At 36.0% G+C, this 16,859-nt stretch overlaps 1 protein-coding gene across 1 annotated transcript in view; it reads left to right on the top strand.

The window, feature by feature from the left end:
* triob (trio Rho guanine nucleotide exchange factor b) overlaps positions 1-16,859 on the top strand; it is a 123,269-nt gene that overhangs the window by 32,989 nt on the left and 73,421 nt on the right. The window contains 6 exon segments of the mRNA XM_028470258.1: positions 9,167-9,241; positions 10,008-10,122; positions 11,936-12,128; positions 13,472-13,576; positions 13,738-14,211; positions 15,814-15,936. Coding sequence (XP_028326059.1) covers positions 9,167-9,241; positions 10,008-10,122; positions 11,936-12,128; positions 13,472-13,576; positions 13,738-14,211; positions 15,814-15,936 — 1,085 coding nt within the window.

Below are 16,859 nucleotides of genomic sequence, written 5' to 3'. Positions count from 1 at the left end.
TGTTACTTGATTGAAATTCCACTCAGTTACAGGTTTCAGGTACAACTAAGTCATACATGAAATATTCAAGTATAAGTAAAAAAGTAGTTCAATTAAAAAGTACTCAAAGTAAAAGTTACCAGTTACTTTCATCCTCGACATTTATTTTTGCTTATTAATCTTGCGACGATTCCCTTGCATACAGTAAACATCTCATGTATAAACTTAAAAAGGAAGAGACTACATTTTACACAGTTGGAACTTGATTTATTCTCCACAAAGGCATCTAAAAAAAGGTTTTTTTTTTTTTGTTTTTTTTTTAAATAAAATGACACCAATGAATTCAATTAAAAAAATAAAATTAAAACAAGGCTCTAAGTGTAGCTACAAAATCTGTTGCACGGTTGGTCGGGCTATGATGTGATGCATTCAATTGCTGTCTGGTCATTTCATTTTTTATAGTTTCACATTGTCGTTTGATCATTTTAAAACAAAAAGTAATAATTTACTCAGTAACGGTTGGGTGTAGAAATGTAATGGATTACTTCATTTCTTTAAAAACATACTTAAGTACAAGTAAAATTATTGATTTAGAAATAAACTAAAAAGTATCCATCAAAGCAACTCAATTACAGTAACGTGAGTACTTGTAATTTATTACTTTCACCTCTGCATAACACAACACATGCCTATGCAGTACATAAAAGCCTCGTACAGAGGTATAGTAAAGTTAGGTCTGGCATGAGAACAGCACAACAGCTGAAATAAGACTTTAATTCAGTAACGTCACATCAGAATGTGTTTCCAAGGCTATCAAAGCATCTGACAAGTAGTCCGGATGGAGCAATTTGGTCCCATTAGTGAATCTGCTTCCACATTTTCTGTGTGTGTACAGTTTCCCAAAAGCACTTTCCCCTTCTACCCAATATTTCTTCAAAGCTCTGAGCCAAACCATGCTGAGAAATGTGCCCAATGTCACCCAATTCTCACATTTTATATACATGTTGTGAAGCAGAATAATGTGATGGTAGTGTTGTCTGGAGATGTGAGCTGCTTCCAAGCTGTAGAAACCAAACGGGTCTATTTTAATAAAGAAAAATAGCAATGAGTGAAAAAAAAAACTGATGAAATACTGACTGAATTAGAAAGTAATAATCAACAGAACAGAAAAGATGTGAGACAAATCCAGGCAGGTATTTACAAACGGAATCACAATGACCAACAGACAATCAGGTTGACTACATAGGGAGGTAAGCTACAGGTTGACTACATAGGGAGGTAAGCTACAGGTTGACTACATAGGGAGGTAAGCTACTCACTCATGAAAGGGGAAAGATGGTTGTAAATAGTTATTAAAGTAAAAAACTCAAAAATGAAAAAAAAAACACAAGGGAAAGGGTTATACTGAAATAAAAGTAAAAGTGAACTGTAAAATATACTGTATATTGTAAATATATATTCAAAGAAGGCACTTTCAAATAAAACTGAAGACAGTGACAGACGCTGGTCTATTTCAGAGCTAATGGACAAATAACCAGTGTTCCTTAAAAGGACCAATAAAAACAACATGCTATTAAACCCAATAGAAACCTTTACAGAAAAATCAACTGAAAGAAAATCTATTTCAAAACTATTTTAATTATTTTCATCCTCATATTAAAAGTGTTATTTATTTTTATTTTCGAGATTGTATTCCTAACTCATTTTTTTTTTTTCTTCTTTTGTTTCTAATTATTCTAAAATTCAAGATTTTTATAACACAAAAATACATGAGTTAGGCATGAGTAGACATCATCTGCACTCGCATTGATTGAATATATATGTTTTGTGTCTACTGCTCTGATACGGATCCCACAATGTAATTGTGCTGGAAATGTAAAAGCATGCCGATTTGTGTTCAGATGGTATAGAAAAAAGACCACAGAACTGTACTTTTAGTTCCTCCAGCAAGACAGCTCTTTTCTTTTTCACAGTCTTATACATCTGACTTAGCTTGTAATTGCTCTGACTATGAGGTTAGAATGTTTTGGACACAGGGTTGGTTTAATTCACTGTGCCAGGCTGTGCTGATGCACCCTGTGCAGTCTAGCCTGTGGTCAAAAGATTTAGAAAAAAAAAATGTGGTTGGGAGCTTTAATGTAATGTAAAAAAAAAGAGAAAAATATCTGCAGCTGTAGTTATTTTAGGCATAAATGAGCGTAGTTTTACAGAGCTTGCAGGGAAAGACAATTTATCCCTGCACAAGTTATAGTTTTGGTTAAATATTTGTTTTCAATCATTACCCATTCCAATAACTTATGAAACTATTTAGAAATTCTGAGTCAGTGAATAGGTTTTGACTTGTAGAGTTTTTCTTAATGTTTAGATTGTATGATTGGATTGGTCCACTTTTTCAAAGGTTTACAGGTGCAGATGCAATCCCATTGTAATGAGCACAAAAACTAACAGGGAGACTATTTGCTTTCATAATTCGTGCAAAAAAAGAGTAGTAAAATTGCAGTGTAGTCACACAATATTGACACTCTAATAATGAACCCAAAATACAAGTTTTTTTTAGTTTGTGGGAAAGAGTCTGATTAGTGATTACTTGAAGAAAACCCACACAAGCATGGAGCATATGGCCATGGGCATCGACCACAACATGGTTCTAGAATTTGGTTCAATTTCCGAGATATCACATTATATGGAGTCATTTTTGAACTTTTAAGGTTGAAAACATTATGACCTGGTTGGGATTAAAACAATGGCAGTGGCTACCCGTACGGTTGTAGTACCAATAAACCGACATTCTATCCGTACGCAGCACCCCTCATTGGCCAGTTTAGGCCACGTGACTAAGACTAAACCTAACTATAACCCTAACTAGCGATGTAATGATTCACTCAACTCCCGAGACGATTCGATTCATGATACTGGGTTCACGATACTGGGTTCACGATACTGGGTTCACGTTACTGGGTTCACGATACGATTCTCTCACGATTCATTTTACAAAATGGGACTCTATACAAATGATGACTGAAAAATATTCTTAAAATACTATACTATTTTCCTTTTCTTTTTCATTGTCAAAAGAATCCCTTGATGAACTATTCAAAACAATGCAATTTAACTAAAAAAAAATCTTGAATGAAATAAATAAAGAAACAATACAAATAAAGAAGAAGCCTATCAATTAAAATTCTGGTTCTATAGTAAACAATGCAAAACTGCATAATATTTCTTTTTCTTTTTAAAAGTGCAACTGAAAATGTATTTTGTCCTTTAACAGTCATTGCACTATTTAAGGCATATATTTGTTTGGACCAGCAGAGGGCACTGGTAAACCAGTGGTCGGTTGGCATGCAGATATTCTTGCAGTGAAGAAGAGATGCTATGCGCTAGCAGACAGAGCTAATAGAAAAACGTGACTTTTACAGATATTCACATAATATTACAGATATTATTTTGGTGCTAAAGGGGTAAGGAATCATTTATGAACATGTTTAAGAGTAGAAGGTGGCCAGAAAGAAAATAGTAGCAGATTCCGCCCGCCGCCTCCGCTTCTGGACAAGGATAAATATATAGTGCCCTCTGCTGTTTAAAAAAAGTACTGCGATTCAATTTTCATAGTATCAATGTGAACCGTGATACCTATGAATCGATTTTTAACTGCTTTACGATTCATCGTTATACCCCTAACCCTAAAAAATGTTGCGATATTGGGTTATTACCTAACCCTAAACCTAACCATAAACTTAACCCTAAACCTAACCCTAACCCTAAGACGCTACGTACTTGTACTTTGGTAACAATACCACCAGGGGTTGTTCTTACGGCAATAGACACTTTCTAAAACAATTGTGAGGGGGGAAAGTTTGCGATATCGGGAATCTGGGTTTGTAGCTTTGTTTATGCTTTGCTATCCTTGCTAATACATGTGATTGTAGTAACGCATGATTCTTAAAGTCTCAGATTTTCCGTTTAAAAAATTCCTCACTTCTGTTTCAGAGAAAACCCATTTCTGTTTTGTTTCAATGTCAGTTTACCAATTCTCATTTTGTTTCAGTTTCATCAGCTTTCCCTAATTAAATGTCATTACTGGCTTACTGAAATTGTGCAAAACATGCCTAACACAGGTAATGAAGTTACTATTGTTATTAATTTCATATTTCTATGGTGCAGAAGTGTGCCAACAGCATGTGCTGAAATTATACACAATAATTGAAATATAGCTTTGTTTTGCTATTTGCCACTTTCCTTTACTTTACCATTTACGGTATTATTTACCAGGGCAGCTGTGGCTACAATAGTAGCTTAGCACCACTAAGAGTGAAAGAATAATGCCATGTAAAGCACTTTGAGTGACCAAAATAAGGCGCTATATGAATCCAATGCATTGTTATTATTATTTTATTGTTTGCTAGACATGAGAGCACCTGTTTTATTTTTGTTGCAAAACATATAGTTGATGGTTTGGTCTGTGCCATATACTGTAGCTCTTTTCATTTATGTAGAAGTCTGTTAATATTTTTGTCTTTTTGTCTTTATGAATAATAAATACTGTATGTAATATTGTCCCAAAACTTGCATGTATGGATATAATCCATTCATTTTGTTAAAAAAAAAAAAAAAAAGTACATTTAGAAAACTTTTGTTTCCGTTTCAGGAAATGAAGTCCGTAATTTTTGTCCATTTTTGGAGATGACAGAAAGTCAGAGGCCCTACTTTATTTTTGATTCCTTTTTCACCTAATTTTACATCATGCTGTTTTTAATTAATTGTGAATGTGGGAGCGATATGTTTCTACTAACTGTTCAGAAATAGATTAAGTGTGTATGCTAAAGTACTTACACACTGGCTTGGGGACGTGCATGCATGTTTTTCATCTATGGTACACTGTCATTGCTCATGTTTGTATAATTCCTTCACTTATCATGTATTTTGATCTTCTTATCCCTATGTCATCACCCTGTAATATTTCCTAAGACGTGGACATATCACAGCAGGTGCAAATGTGTTGCAGTCTATCCAGAATGCTATTATAAAATTTGAAAAATAAAATGAATGTACCCGAGGAACCTAATTTGATACGTTCACCCAGTTATACGGGGCACTGAGTTTACTCTGTCAGTAAAATGGATTACTCTCATTATGAGTGTATTATTAGCAAACAGTCTGTGATTGAAAAGCTTTATTTCATACTAGCCAGGCTTGTAAATATAAGAATGTGTTTAGTGAAGGGAGGCCAGTGTTCAGTCTGTTACTGTGTGTAACCAAAGGCGATGATTGGGTTTAATAAATCACTTTGTGTAATGTAATGCCTTATTTCTGTGGGATCTATGTTTGCTGCATACTGTATCATCAAGACTAAAATTAGAACCAGTCGTGTGGTAATGCATGTCTGGAGTACTTACCTTTTCAGAACCAATGGGATAATATTTTTACAAAGACAATGCTTTCTTTAAGCACCTTGGTGTTTTACTGATTTGTACAGTATGTACTTTTAACATGTGCTGAACTCTTTTTTTTTTAAAAAAATTAGGGTTTTGGCAGAAATCACACATTTCACATCTGTTTCACAACTGCTTGCTATGAGCCCAAAGTCAGTATATTTTGAGCATTCTGCCATCCAGACATACTAGGATTTGGTTTCCAAATATCTGCAGAGATCTGGGTTTTTAGCACTGTAAGTTAACACAGGTCAGTGCTGGTTGTGTGCCAGAGCCAATATCTTACATAAACCACCACTGTGAGGAATGTGTCTGGGCACACTTCACAGGAAACATGAATTGCATGTGCTAACAGACAAACAAGAGCAGGAGATGAGGTTCATTTCTTGGGCTACTTTCTTGGAGTACACATAAAATCTCAATTTAGTTTTTATGCTGTGGGCATATACAGTAAATGCTTTTAGGAGATGGGAGTAAGTATAAGATAAGAGACTGGTGCAAAAGTCTATTTTACTCACCGGTACTTAGAGATGCTCAGTTTTTCTTAAATACAAAGTTATAGTCTGTTAGTGTGCCAGGGAATGCTTTTGTATATCAGTGTGTGGAATAAGATTCTGGAACAGTTTGTCAATAGAAATTAAAGAGCGTACAGCTATCAAGAAATTTAAAAGAAAATACAAAAAAAATGACAATGTTTAAAGTGTGTCATATGTTTTTTGTGTGTATTTCATCAAAATCATATAAAGATATGACAAAATTAATTTATTAACAGCAGCAATGACTTGAAAACAGGATGCTGAAAATGTATCATTTGTAACTCTAATGTACGTAGTAAAAGGGGTGGGACTTATAAGTTCCCTCCCTTTCGAACACAAAAATGCATGCAGTAATATATGTAATTGTTTTGTTTTTGTTTTTTTGTTTTTTTCTAGAGGAAAGTCTTATCGTAATATTGTTATTTGTATTATTGCATTTGATCAAAATAAAACAGTATATCATATCAAATTATATCATATCATAGTTTCTGTGTCACTTACTATTTTTCTAAGTGTTGTTCTATAAGTTGTATTTGTGTTTAATGAGAATTTTTTGAGATAATTAATTTTTTTTCCCAAGTTACTGCTTGTTTCAGATTGATTTATTGAAATGAGAATATCCCCTCTGTTTCGGTGTTGGCTTTAAAATGTTTGGAATAGTGGTTGAGGCGGCCGTGGCTCAGTGGTAGAGTGGGTCAAAGATTTGAACGTTCGAATCCTTCTCTATCTGAGTCATTGTTGTTGTGTCCTTGGGCAAGGCACTTTACCCACATTGCCTTGTATGAATGGGTATGAATTGTACATGAATGTTGGTGGTGGTCAGAGGGGCCGTCAGTGCGAAATGGCATTCACGCTTCTGTCAGTCTGCCCCAGGAAAGCTGTGGCTACATTGTAGCTTACCACCACATGACCGCGTGAGTGACTGGTGTGAATGAATAATAAAAAAATAAGCGCTATATAAATCCAAGCTATTATTATTATTATTATTATTATTATTATTATTATTATTATTATTATTATTATTATTCGAGTAGGGCTGGGCAATATATTGAGATTCTAGATATTGGGATCTGTATTTTGGTGATATAGAAAATTACTATATATATAATTTTGTTTTCAAATACTCATTTTAGGAGTCGCATTTACAATTTCAGAGAACAGCATGAACAAAACAGATGGATTGCTGAATGTTTCTTAACCCAGACCTACCCTTAAAGAAGCCACACTACTACTAAACTCACTCACTTAGAAGCGAAAAAGTTAAAAAAAAAAATAGTCTGTTTTGCATCAGTAAATTTAACCAAGAATTGTTTTTCTGGTAAAACTTTGTGTTAAAAATATCAAGATTCATATCGTGTATCTCCATTTTGAGGAAAAAAAATATACCGAGATATGACTTTTGGTCCATATCGCCCAGCCCTAGTTTGGAGACGGTTGAGCTTGATGCATTTAAGCTAGGATTGTCTTTCATTAACGATTATTATTAAGTGGACATTGTAGAAGTACATTAAGACAATATGATTGCTCCAACGGATAGCTAAATGGTTGACCTTTCAAGTACTGGTATCGTGGCTGTGGACTTTTATACTTTGACAAAATTATACAAGAATATCTTGTTTAGATTCTTCTAAGAAATGAGAAGACGTACTGGCAAAGACTACAACAGGAGCACAAACAGAAGGAAAGGATTGATACTGTTGTAGTCTCCTTTAGTTTCAGCTGGTTGTGACATTATCTGAGTCAGGTTGTGTCCAGTCCAGCGTATCCCTGTGGTGAGCTAATGCACCATTACCCAGGCCCGGCTAATGCGTCCAACTCTCTGAGACGGTGGCTCAAATCAATAAAGCAGCCATTAAACCCTAGAGGAGTTATTTAGCTGTCACACTCTCTTTCTGCAGTGTTGCTTTGTTGTTATCATTCTATTTGCTCCACGCTCTTTCGCTCTGTCATATTCTGCATTCTCCCCCTGTCATCATTTCCAGCTTGTGCCACTTCACTTTTATACTTCCATACCACCCAAGTAAAAAAGACCTTTCCACTTGAGTGAAGGGTGTTTGATCACCCTTCAATTCTCATCCACCTTTCTTTCTTGATCTATGCTTTCTCAGTCGCATCTTTTTTCTTCTTCTATGCCCTGGATTTCTAACTTACTTGAAACCCTAATGAAGCCCCTATGTGAAATCCCTAATTGTGGTATATTTGTTAGATCAGAGCACTCTCATTGTGTAATCTGTAAACATAACAAGTGAAGAAATGCATATATCAACGATGAAATAAAAATCCAAGACATTTCGTGGCTTTGCATATCCTTTATGTCAGGTGTTCTCAACCTTGGGATCGAGACCCTATTTGGGGTCACAAGACACTTGAAGGGGTAGCCAAACTAAGAATTTGAGCTAATTTTTCCTCATTTTTATTACTTTTTCTTGCCATATTTGTGCATTTTATTCCCACTTTTAAGACATTTTTGGCACTTTTAAACCCTTTCTAAAAGTTTTCTGACCATATGTTGACCCATTATTGTCACTTTTAACCTCTTCCCCATATTTCATGCTTTATTTTTGCCAATTTAACCAAATTCACAATTTGTCATGCCCATCACTTGCCAATTTAAACTAATTTTTCCTCCTTTTTTTCTGCCACTTTTAAGCCAATATTGACACTTTGACATATTGAAACCTTTTACCACTTTTTTTGGCCACTTGAATTTTCAACTTTTAACCAATTTCTGTGGTTTTCAAAATCCCATTTTACCACCTTTTCCAACATTTCCAATCACTTTTAACCCATTCTATTTCTGATTAAAACAAGGATTATAATCTTTAAGATGACTACTAGTATACACTCTGGATAACAGTGGATGTTATTCATATCAGTAAATAAATGTGGTTATCACAGATTCATAGAACAGAATAAAAGCTACTGAACCATGTGGAAATTAAGCCAATTGGCCATTGACTTCGAACCCATAATGTCCTGTACCAATGTTGTCTGTAGTAACCAAATTATGTTCTAATTATCAATCCTAAGACCAGAGGAAACAATCATCAAATTCTATCAAATATTTATAAGCAAGGTATGTTTAAAAGTTTGGATTTTACTTCCACCAAAAAGGGTCTTTTGTTCATTTCATTGATTGACTAAATATTTTAAAAACTCTTGGTTTCCTGTTCCTCCTTTAATTTAGATTTCTTGTTTTTTTTTTTTTGTACGTTTCAGGGTTTCATCGCAATGAAGATATGAAGGCGATTGATGTGCTGCCCATCCTCAAAGAGAAGGTTGCCTTCCTCTCAGGTCAAACATCCCGTTCCTGTTAATATGTATAACACCAATCCCACGACATCAATAATCTGTCATTATTTAGTATTACTTAGCATTTTTTGCTGTCATTTTACTTGACCTTTGCCAGCTACTTAACCAGAAATGTATGATACTGATGCTAATAATTTAACTTTTTTGACAAGGAAAAACAAAAACTCATAAAGCGTAATGTAAACTAGAATATTTGCATTTCCTGAAGAAAATGCAAGTGAGGATGCAGGTGCTGGCCCATGTCAAACTACATCAGCTTAGCATTAGCATTAGCATTAGCATTAGATAGTATTAACATTAACATTAGCTAGTATTAGCATTAGCTAGCTATAGCATTAACGAGCATGAGCATATTTTGCATTAACATTATCCTATCATTAGCCTAGCAATAGCATTAACATAGCATTAGCACTAACCTAGCATTAGCCTCTGCCTAGTATTAGCATTAACCTAGCAATAGCCGAGATTTAGCACTAACCTAGCATTAGCACTAACAAAGCATTAGCTAGGCAATAAGCTAGCAATAGCTGAACATTAGCAATAAGGTTGAAATGGGCTGAAAAAGTTGAAATGGGTTGGGTTGTACTTTCACACAAATTATTAAGTCAACCTGTGACTGAAAGTGTAATATATCTATTTATTTTTAAAAAATGAGGAAATATTTCATTGAATGAATGTTTTTGTTGCTGTCCTTTCTCAATTTGTGAGATTTAAACATGCACTGCACTATGCTAACATTTGTTCAAAGGTGGGCGAGACAGACGAGGAGGCCCCATTCTTACCTTTCCAGCACGAAGCAACCATGACAGAATACGACCCGAAGACCTGCGCAGGCTAGTAGCATACCTTGCTACCATTCCGAGGTAAAGTTTCTATTAAGACTGAATAAATCTGTACTTTTTAAGTTGTAACTCCATTTATAAACATTCTTAGACATATATACTTACTTTCAGCTGTTTTTCATTAACTATACTTCTAGGGGGGCTCATTTTTTCTTAATTTTGAACTTTTTCTGCAACAACACCAAACTTGCCATATTCTAACCTATTTTCATCACTTTTTCTTGCCATATTTTTGCCACCTTTCAATGCATTTTTGCTACATTACACCCATTTCTGCCCCTTCCCTATCAAATTTCAATGCCTTTTCTGTACATTTTTGCCACTTTCAAGACATTTTCATCACTTCTAAACCACTTTTAAACCCTTTCCACCACTATTCACACCTAATCTTGCATACGTTGACCCATTATTGTCTAAACTAATTGTTCCCACTTTTAAGCCAATATTGACACTTTGAACCTTTGTTACCACTTTTTCTGTTCGTTTTTGGCCACTGTAATTTGCAAATCTTTGCACTCTTAACCAATTTCTGTGGTTTTTAAAATCCCAATTCACCACCTTTTCCTCCACTTTTGGTCACTTTTAATCCATTTTATTTCTGAATAATCCATGCTTCTTATCTTTGGCGAAATTTTAACAATTCATATCTGGGTCAGTGATTGACCGCTTTATTAAATTTGATTCAGTTATGTTGGGTTGGTTCCTCAATTACCCCAAATCCGAGTTTACCTCCGTACTGAGATTATAACCCTAACCCTAGCCTAATCCAATAAACAAATAAAACATGTGTCCGTTTTCTTTTGAAATCAAAAATGAACAAAAATTAATTATAATTTTTTTAGCAAAAATTCATTTTCCGGTAATGCGCGTCTACAATGTCAGTACGATGCGAGCTCAGTACATGACACCGGATTGCGCATTTCATAGCGATTTGTCTAACATTCTAACATTTATTTGGACCTATTGTATCATTATTAATGGGGATAGAAATTTCCTCAAAGCATTTAAAGTGCGAAGGATCCTGGTCATGATCGCTGATCCAGATATCTGCTAATATCTGGCAAAGAGGATATTTTTATATGTTTTGTATTAATTTTTAGGTTAATTATAAGAGAACTGAATGTAACATCTTATGAAGCATTTTTTAGAGGTTGAGCAGTCTTTTTGGCGGTCAAAATTGTTTCAATGTCCTAAATAATAATGTGCGACTTGTCTGACGGTAGAAAGAACATAAGGAAGAAAAAGAAGTTGCTGTATAAAAACCTTGAAGCAAAGCTAATTAGAAAGATCTAAGATGGGGAGTAACCTGTGGGCAATCTGCCACTTAGTTTGGATCTGAGGAGCGTCTGTTTTGTACTATCTCTCTCTCTCTCTCTCTCTCTCTCTCTCTCACACACACACACACACCCATTCTGCTGTTGAACTGTTTTAATAGAAGCAGGTCAGACTGAGGTAGAGCATGCCAGATTGTGTCTGTTTCTACGTCCTTATTCAACACATTGACATATAAAACATTTAATAGTTAGAAACCATCTTTTACAGACGTGTTTAGCAGCAGGATGTCGGGTAAGTAACAAGAGGATTTTTAAGCCAATACTTTTTTCTCACCAGCCTCTTTCATGGCTTAATGCAGGAAAAAACTTCTCTTTCTAGGTTTTTTTTACCGCGTCTCTTTTCCTGTCAAACATGTTCAGAGATTTTGTTGCTATTGCCGCAGTTCTATTTTTTATACGAATGCTGATTTCCTGTAAGCAAGAAATCATTTGTTCCAGTGCCATGGCTTTTATTTTCTGTTTATGTGTATTTTTAACTTTTGTTTTAATTGATTTTGCAGCGAGGAGGTTGCCAGGCATGGCTTCACAGTCATTGTGGACATGCGTGGTTCAAAGTGGGACAGTATAAAACCGCTACTGAAGATCCTGCAGGAGTCTTTCCCTTCGTGTATCCATGTTGCTCTGATCATCAAGCCGGACAACTTTTGGCAGAAGCAGAGAACTAATTTTGGCAGCTCCAAGTTTGAATTCGAGGTAGGTCACTTTAATGTAAAAAAAAAAAAAAAAATATTAAGGGGTCATGATTTCTTTAAAATAATTCCGTTCAACAATGTTTTTGTAGAATTTCTGTTTTAGTTTGTTGTTGTGTAGTAGCTGATTTTCATGTATGTCAGCATTCATTAGTTCAGTACTTTTGATCATATTTATCATAGGATAGAAAATGATATTATGTACATGCGTAGCTACCCTACTCCCTGCTGCTGCTCTATGGCAGTGGCCCTGTGGTGTCCTGTTTAAGCATGTTGAGATGGTATATTTAGTTCTGACCCAGTTACTATGGAAACGGGTTATGTAGGACATGACAAAGTTATCCTATCCTGTTTCTTGTTGGATCGATACAAGCTATTTGTTTTTTTTTTTTTTTTTTTTAATTCCATGAACAACAGTTTGTGAATAGCTCACAGTGAGAACGCCCAAGTTTACTCTTTGAATGCCATTTGCCGTTTGGAAGGTAGATGGGAGGTGTTCATCGCTTTTTATCAATTGTGATCATTTAAAAGATATTCTTGGAACATCCATATACAGTATATACATTGTAAACCTTTTTTTTTTTTTTTTAAACATATGACTATATATATTGACGTTTCATTGATATTAATTTAAAGGATTGTCCTCACCGCTGTGTCTTTATGCTTTAGACCAGGGATGTCAAACTCATTTTAGTACAGGGGCAAAATACGGAACAGTTTATCTTAAGTGGGTCACAGATTTTAGGTGGGAAAATGAGTAATTTAATCATTATTGTGCTCTAGTTCGCACTTCAACGCATACATAAATGATGAAATATGCACGGACGGCACTGATAATATCAAAGCAATAAGTGAAGGATATCAGTCCCGGCAGGATCTTCACTTTCAATTTATTTGATTTTGTGTACAATTTTTATGAAATTTGATTAAAAATGACTGCCATCATGTGATCTATGCATGGGAAAAATATGAGCTCTGCTAATATTGTGTAGTTTCATTGAATTTGTGTATTAATTTGGAGATATCGACAGCTGAATTAGTTTAATTTGGACAATAATACATGGTTTCTCTGACTTTTTTGCTCTCTTGTGTGGACCGAATCGGATGCTCTGAAGGGCTGGATTTGGCCCCCGGGCCATGAGTTTGACACATGTGATCTAGAGTAGCTTTTTGATCTTCTGAACCTGACCAAAGGAAATATCATTTGATTCTTACAATAAATGTGGTGATGGCTGTGTCAACCATGGTTGTTAACAGAAAACAGTTTTTCCTTTGCCTGCCTTCGTCCTGACCTCCTTCTGTGAGATCGTTCTTTTCATTGTTTCGCTCTTCCTTTTGTCCCACCAGACGGTAATGGTCTCCTTAGAGGGTTTAACCAAGATTGTGGATCCATCCCAGCTGACAGCTGACTTTGAGGGCAGCTTGGAGTACAACCATGATGATTGGATTGAGGTTTGCATACTTTTTTTTTCTTTGTCTTCCCTTATTTGTACATGCTTGCAGTTTGAATCCCACACAGAATGGCCTCAGGTTTATAGTGTGTTTTAAAAGAGAAAAACAGCAGGATAAGACTCTTTAACTTGCATGCAGGTAACGTTAAACCTATGTTTCAGGTGCGACTGTCGTTCGAGACTTTTGCGAGTGACGCAGGTCGCTCCTTGTCACGCTTGGAAGAGCTCCAGGAAACCTTGTCCCAGCGTGATCTACCCCGGGACCTGGAGGGGGCTCGCCGGCTAATGGAAGAACATGCTACACTGAAGAAAAGAGCCACAAAGGCATCCGTGGAGGAGCTAGACACGCAGGGACGACGGCTTCTCCAAAGACTGCAGTTGCAAACGACAGGGGGCGGAAGCACCAGTGAAGGCGGGTATGGTAACCGTGGAGGCGGAGCTAGTGGAGATTCCAACGACCATCATCATCATGGATTCCTCACACACGGAGATGCTCACAATCTTGTGGCCAAAGTTACGGGATTGTTGGATAAACTGCACGGGACCAAGCAGAATCTGCAGCAGCTGTGGCACATGAGGAAGCTGAAGTTGGACCAGTGTTTCCAGCTGCGGCTCTTTGAGCAGGACGCTGAGAAGGTGCTTTAAAAAAAGATGTTATTGCATAAAGTCAGCTGTTCACATTCATTTAGTGTTGCAGTTCTGATGGAGGCTTTGTTCCAGTTTTAACCAACATTATAAATACATAACATTGTTCCAAAAGCATATTCATCTGGGATACATTAGAGATTCTGATTCTGAACCAAAAACATGGTAAATAGAGCTCACAAAAAGCTAGTTCAGTATTAAGGAAGTGGATTAAAGCCAATTATGTTGTAGAAAATAATTTTGGGCAAATTGTGAATGAAGTCTAAATGTCAAGAATAATGTTGAAATGTTGAGAATTAAGTCGAACCTTTGCTCTCCCAAGACAGTAGCAACCGATCACTGAAAAATCCTAATACAACAGTGACACAAAGGGTGCTTTCACACATATAGTCCCATGTGACCATGTGAACAGTATGAGGAAGAGAGACAAGTAAAATAAATGAATGATGTGCGAGTAATATGGAAGGGAGTTTGGAAATGTGTGTGATGTGTTTGTGTGTCGACAAAGCGGCTCTGAAAATGGATGGATATTTGTGTGTGTGCTGCCTGATGGAGCGCTGGGTTGTGAGTGTGTGTGCGTGCCTGCTGCTGTGACGACAGTGTGTGTGATTGCTGTGTGTTGCTGCTGAGCTGTCACTGCATGGAGTTGCTCCGTTCCTCGGACAAATGTGTTCTCTGCCTTTTTTTTTTGCTGGCTCCGCCATGACATATTTGAGAAACGTGAATTTGTAGACAACCGTGTGCTGGTCATAATCTAGCATTAGTTTGTATTGGGCTGCCTTAAAGCAGAACGTCCGGGTCGGAGGCAGGGAAAGATGCAAGTGCGTTTTTTTGGCCAGAGACAGCAGGGGAGATGAAAGACCCCCCATTCACCCCATAAACACTTGTATTACCCTCAAAGGGACTGCCAGAAGGATTTATTAAGGTGAAAAAGTTACTTAGTTCTGCTTAGTCTATGGCAATGTCTCTTTAAAGTCCTTAAAGAAAATACAACTCAGTGTTTATGAGCTGAAAAAGAAAGAATCTCTTTATTAAGCCCAACTTTGAAGTATAGTTTATTGCATTCATTGGTACACAGCATTTTGTAGATGGCCAAGATCTGCTGTTTGTTGTCATGTGGTGAACTGGTCCTCGTCAGCTTCCGTAGACTTGACTTCATTAGCAGACCTTCAACTTTAATCTTGACATTAAATTTCAACTTTATTCTCGAATTTTCAAGTTTATTCTTGATTTGCCCAAAATTACTTTCTCCATCAAAACTGTCCCTAAACTGCTTCCGTACAGAATGGGGCCTTTTAATTTGAAAATAATTTGCTTTTATAAGTTTTGAAACCTAAGATGTTAGAGATGTGTGCTTGAGTAGCCTAAGACAGTTTAGCTATTATAAACTGTTAAAGTTGTTGTAAGCATGCATGCTGCGTGTCAGAACTCTAATTTAATAACGGATGTGTGAAAGTTTTGCTCCCACTTTTTTAAGTGGGCAGTATTAGCTGATAAAAGATTGGGATTCCTGTAATCATGAGATTTGTTTTAGGTTTTTAGTTTTGACGGCTTTCTAGTAAACTGACTGTACATTTGTTTTATTCATTACAGATGTTTGATTGGATAATGCACAACAAGGGCCTTTTCCTGACAAGTTACACTGAGATTGGAGGAAACAACCAGCATGCCGTTGAGCTACAGACCCAGCACAACCACTTTGCTATGAACTGCATGGTATGACACACACACACACACACACACACGTGCTCGAATGCACATAGCAACTAAGGATATATAACCACTGCCCCATCCACCCACTTCTTCCAGAGGAAGCTGTGTTTCCCCTTCCTGTTTCTCTGTGACAGGATGGAAATACGTAGTGTTAGTGTGTGTGGTTTGTACACTGTTTACTGACTGTATCCTCTTGTTTTCAGTGTATGCTCCCAGCAGTATTGTATTGTAGCAAGATTGACTTATACTGTATATTGATCTGCATGATTATCGATGCATGCACAAATTTAAACATTGAATCAATAATAATAAAGGTGATAGAAGTACTACTGGTAACTGATTACAAGTACTCACGTTACTGTAATTGAGTTGCTTTTGTACTTTTTTGAGTGTATTTCTAAATCAGTCATTTTACTTGTACTTAAGTACGTTTTAAAAGAAGTAATTCATGACATTTCTACACCCGACCATGACTGAGTAAATGATTATTTTTGTTTTTAAAATATCCATATCCTTTGCTTGTATTTTCTAAATCTTTTCTACGATATTTTAGTTATTTATTGAATATTGTGTTTGTGACATATTTTTGCTACAATTTAGGGGCGGCTGGTAATTTTTTATTTTATTTTTTTTTTGGGGGGGGGGGGTTATAACTAACACACACACACACAAAGCAAATGTGTACAAAGGTTAATAAAAGGTAGAGATAGAATAAAACACTCTGGCCACCCACTTAAGACTTGGTGGCACCAAAATATAGTCTTCAAAATGTATTCTATTTTTAATAATTTCATTTCCAATTAAGATTTAACGGGCAAAAAGAATGTTTCAGCGTTTAAAAGCGCAAGAGTGCACATAGTTTATTTCAAACAAAATAATATATTGATTGAAAAACAAGACGTGTGTTTTAGGGCTCACCTCTGAAA

This window comes from Gouania willdenowi, chromosome 16 (assembly GCF_900634775.1).
Source record: "Gouania willdenowi chromosome 16, fGouWil2.1, whole genome shotgun sequence".
Taxonomy (NCBI): Eukaryota; Metazoa; Chordata; class Actinopteri; order Blenniiformes; family Gobiesocidae; genus Gouania; species Gouania willdenowi.
This window is presented reverse-complemented; position numbering and strand designations above follow the sequence as displayed.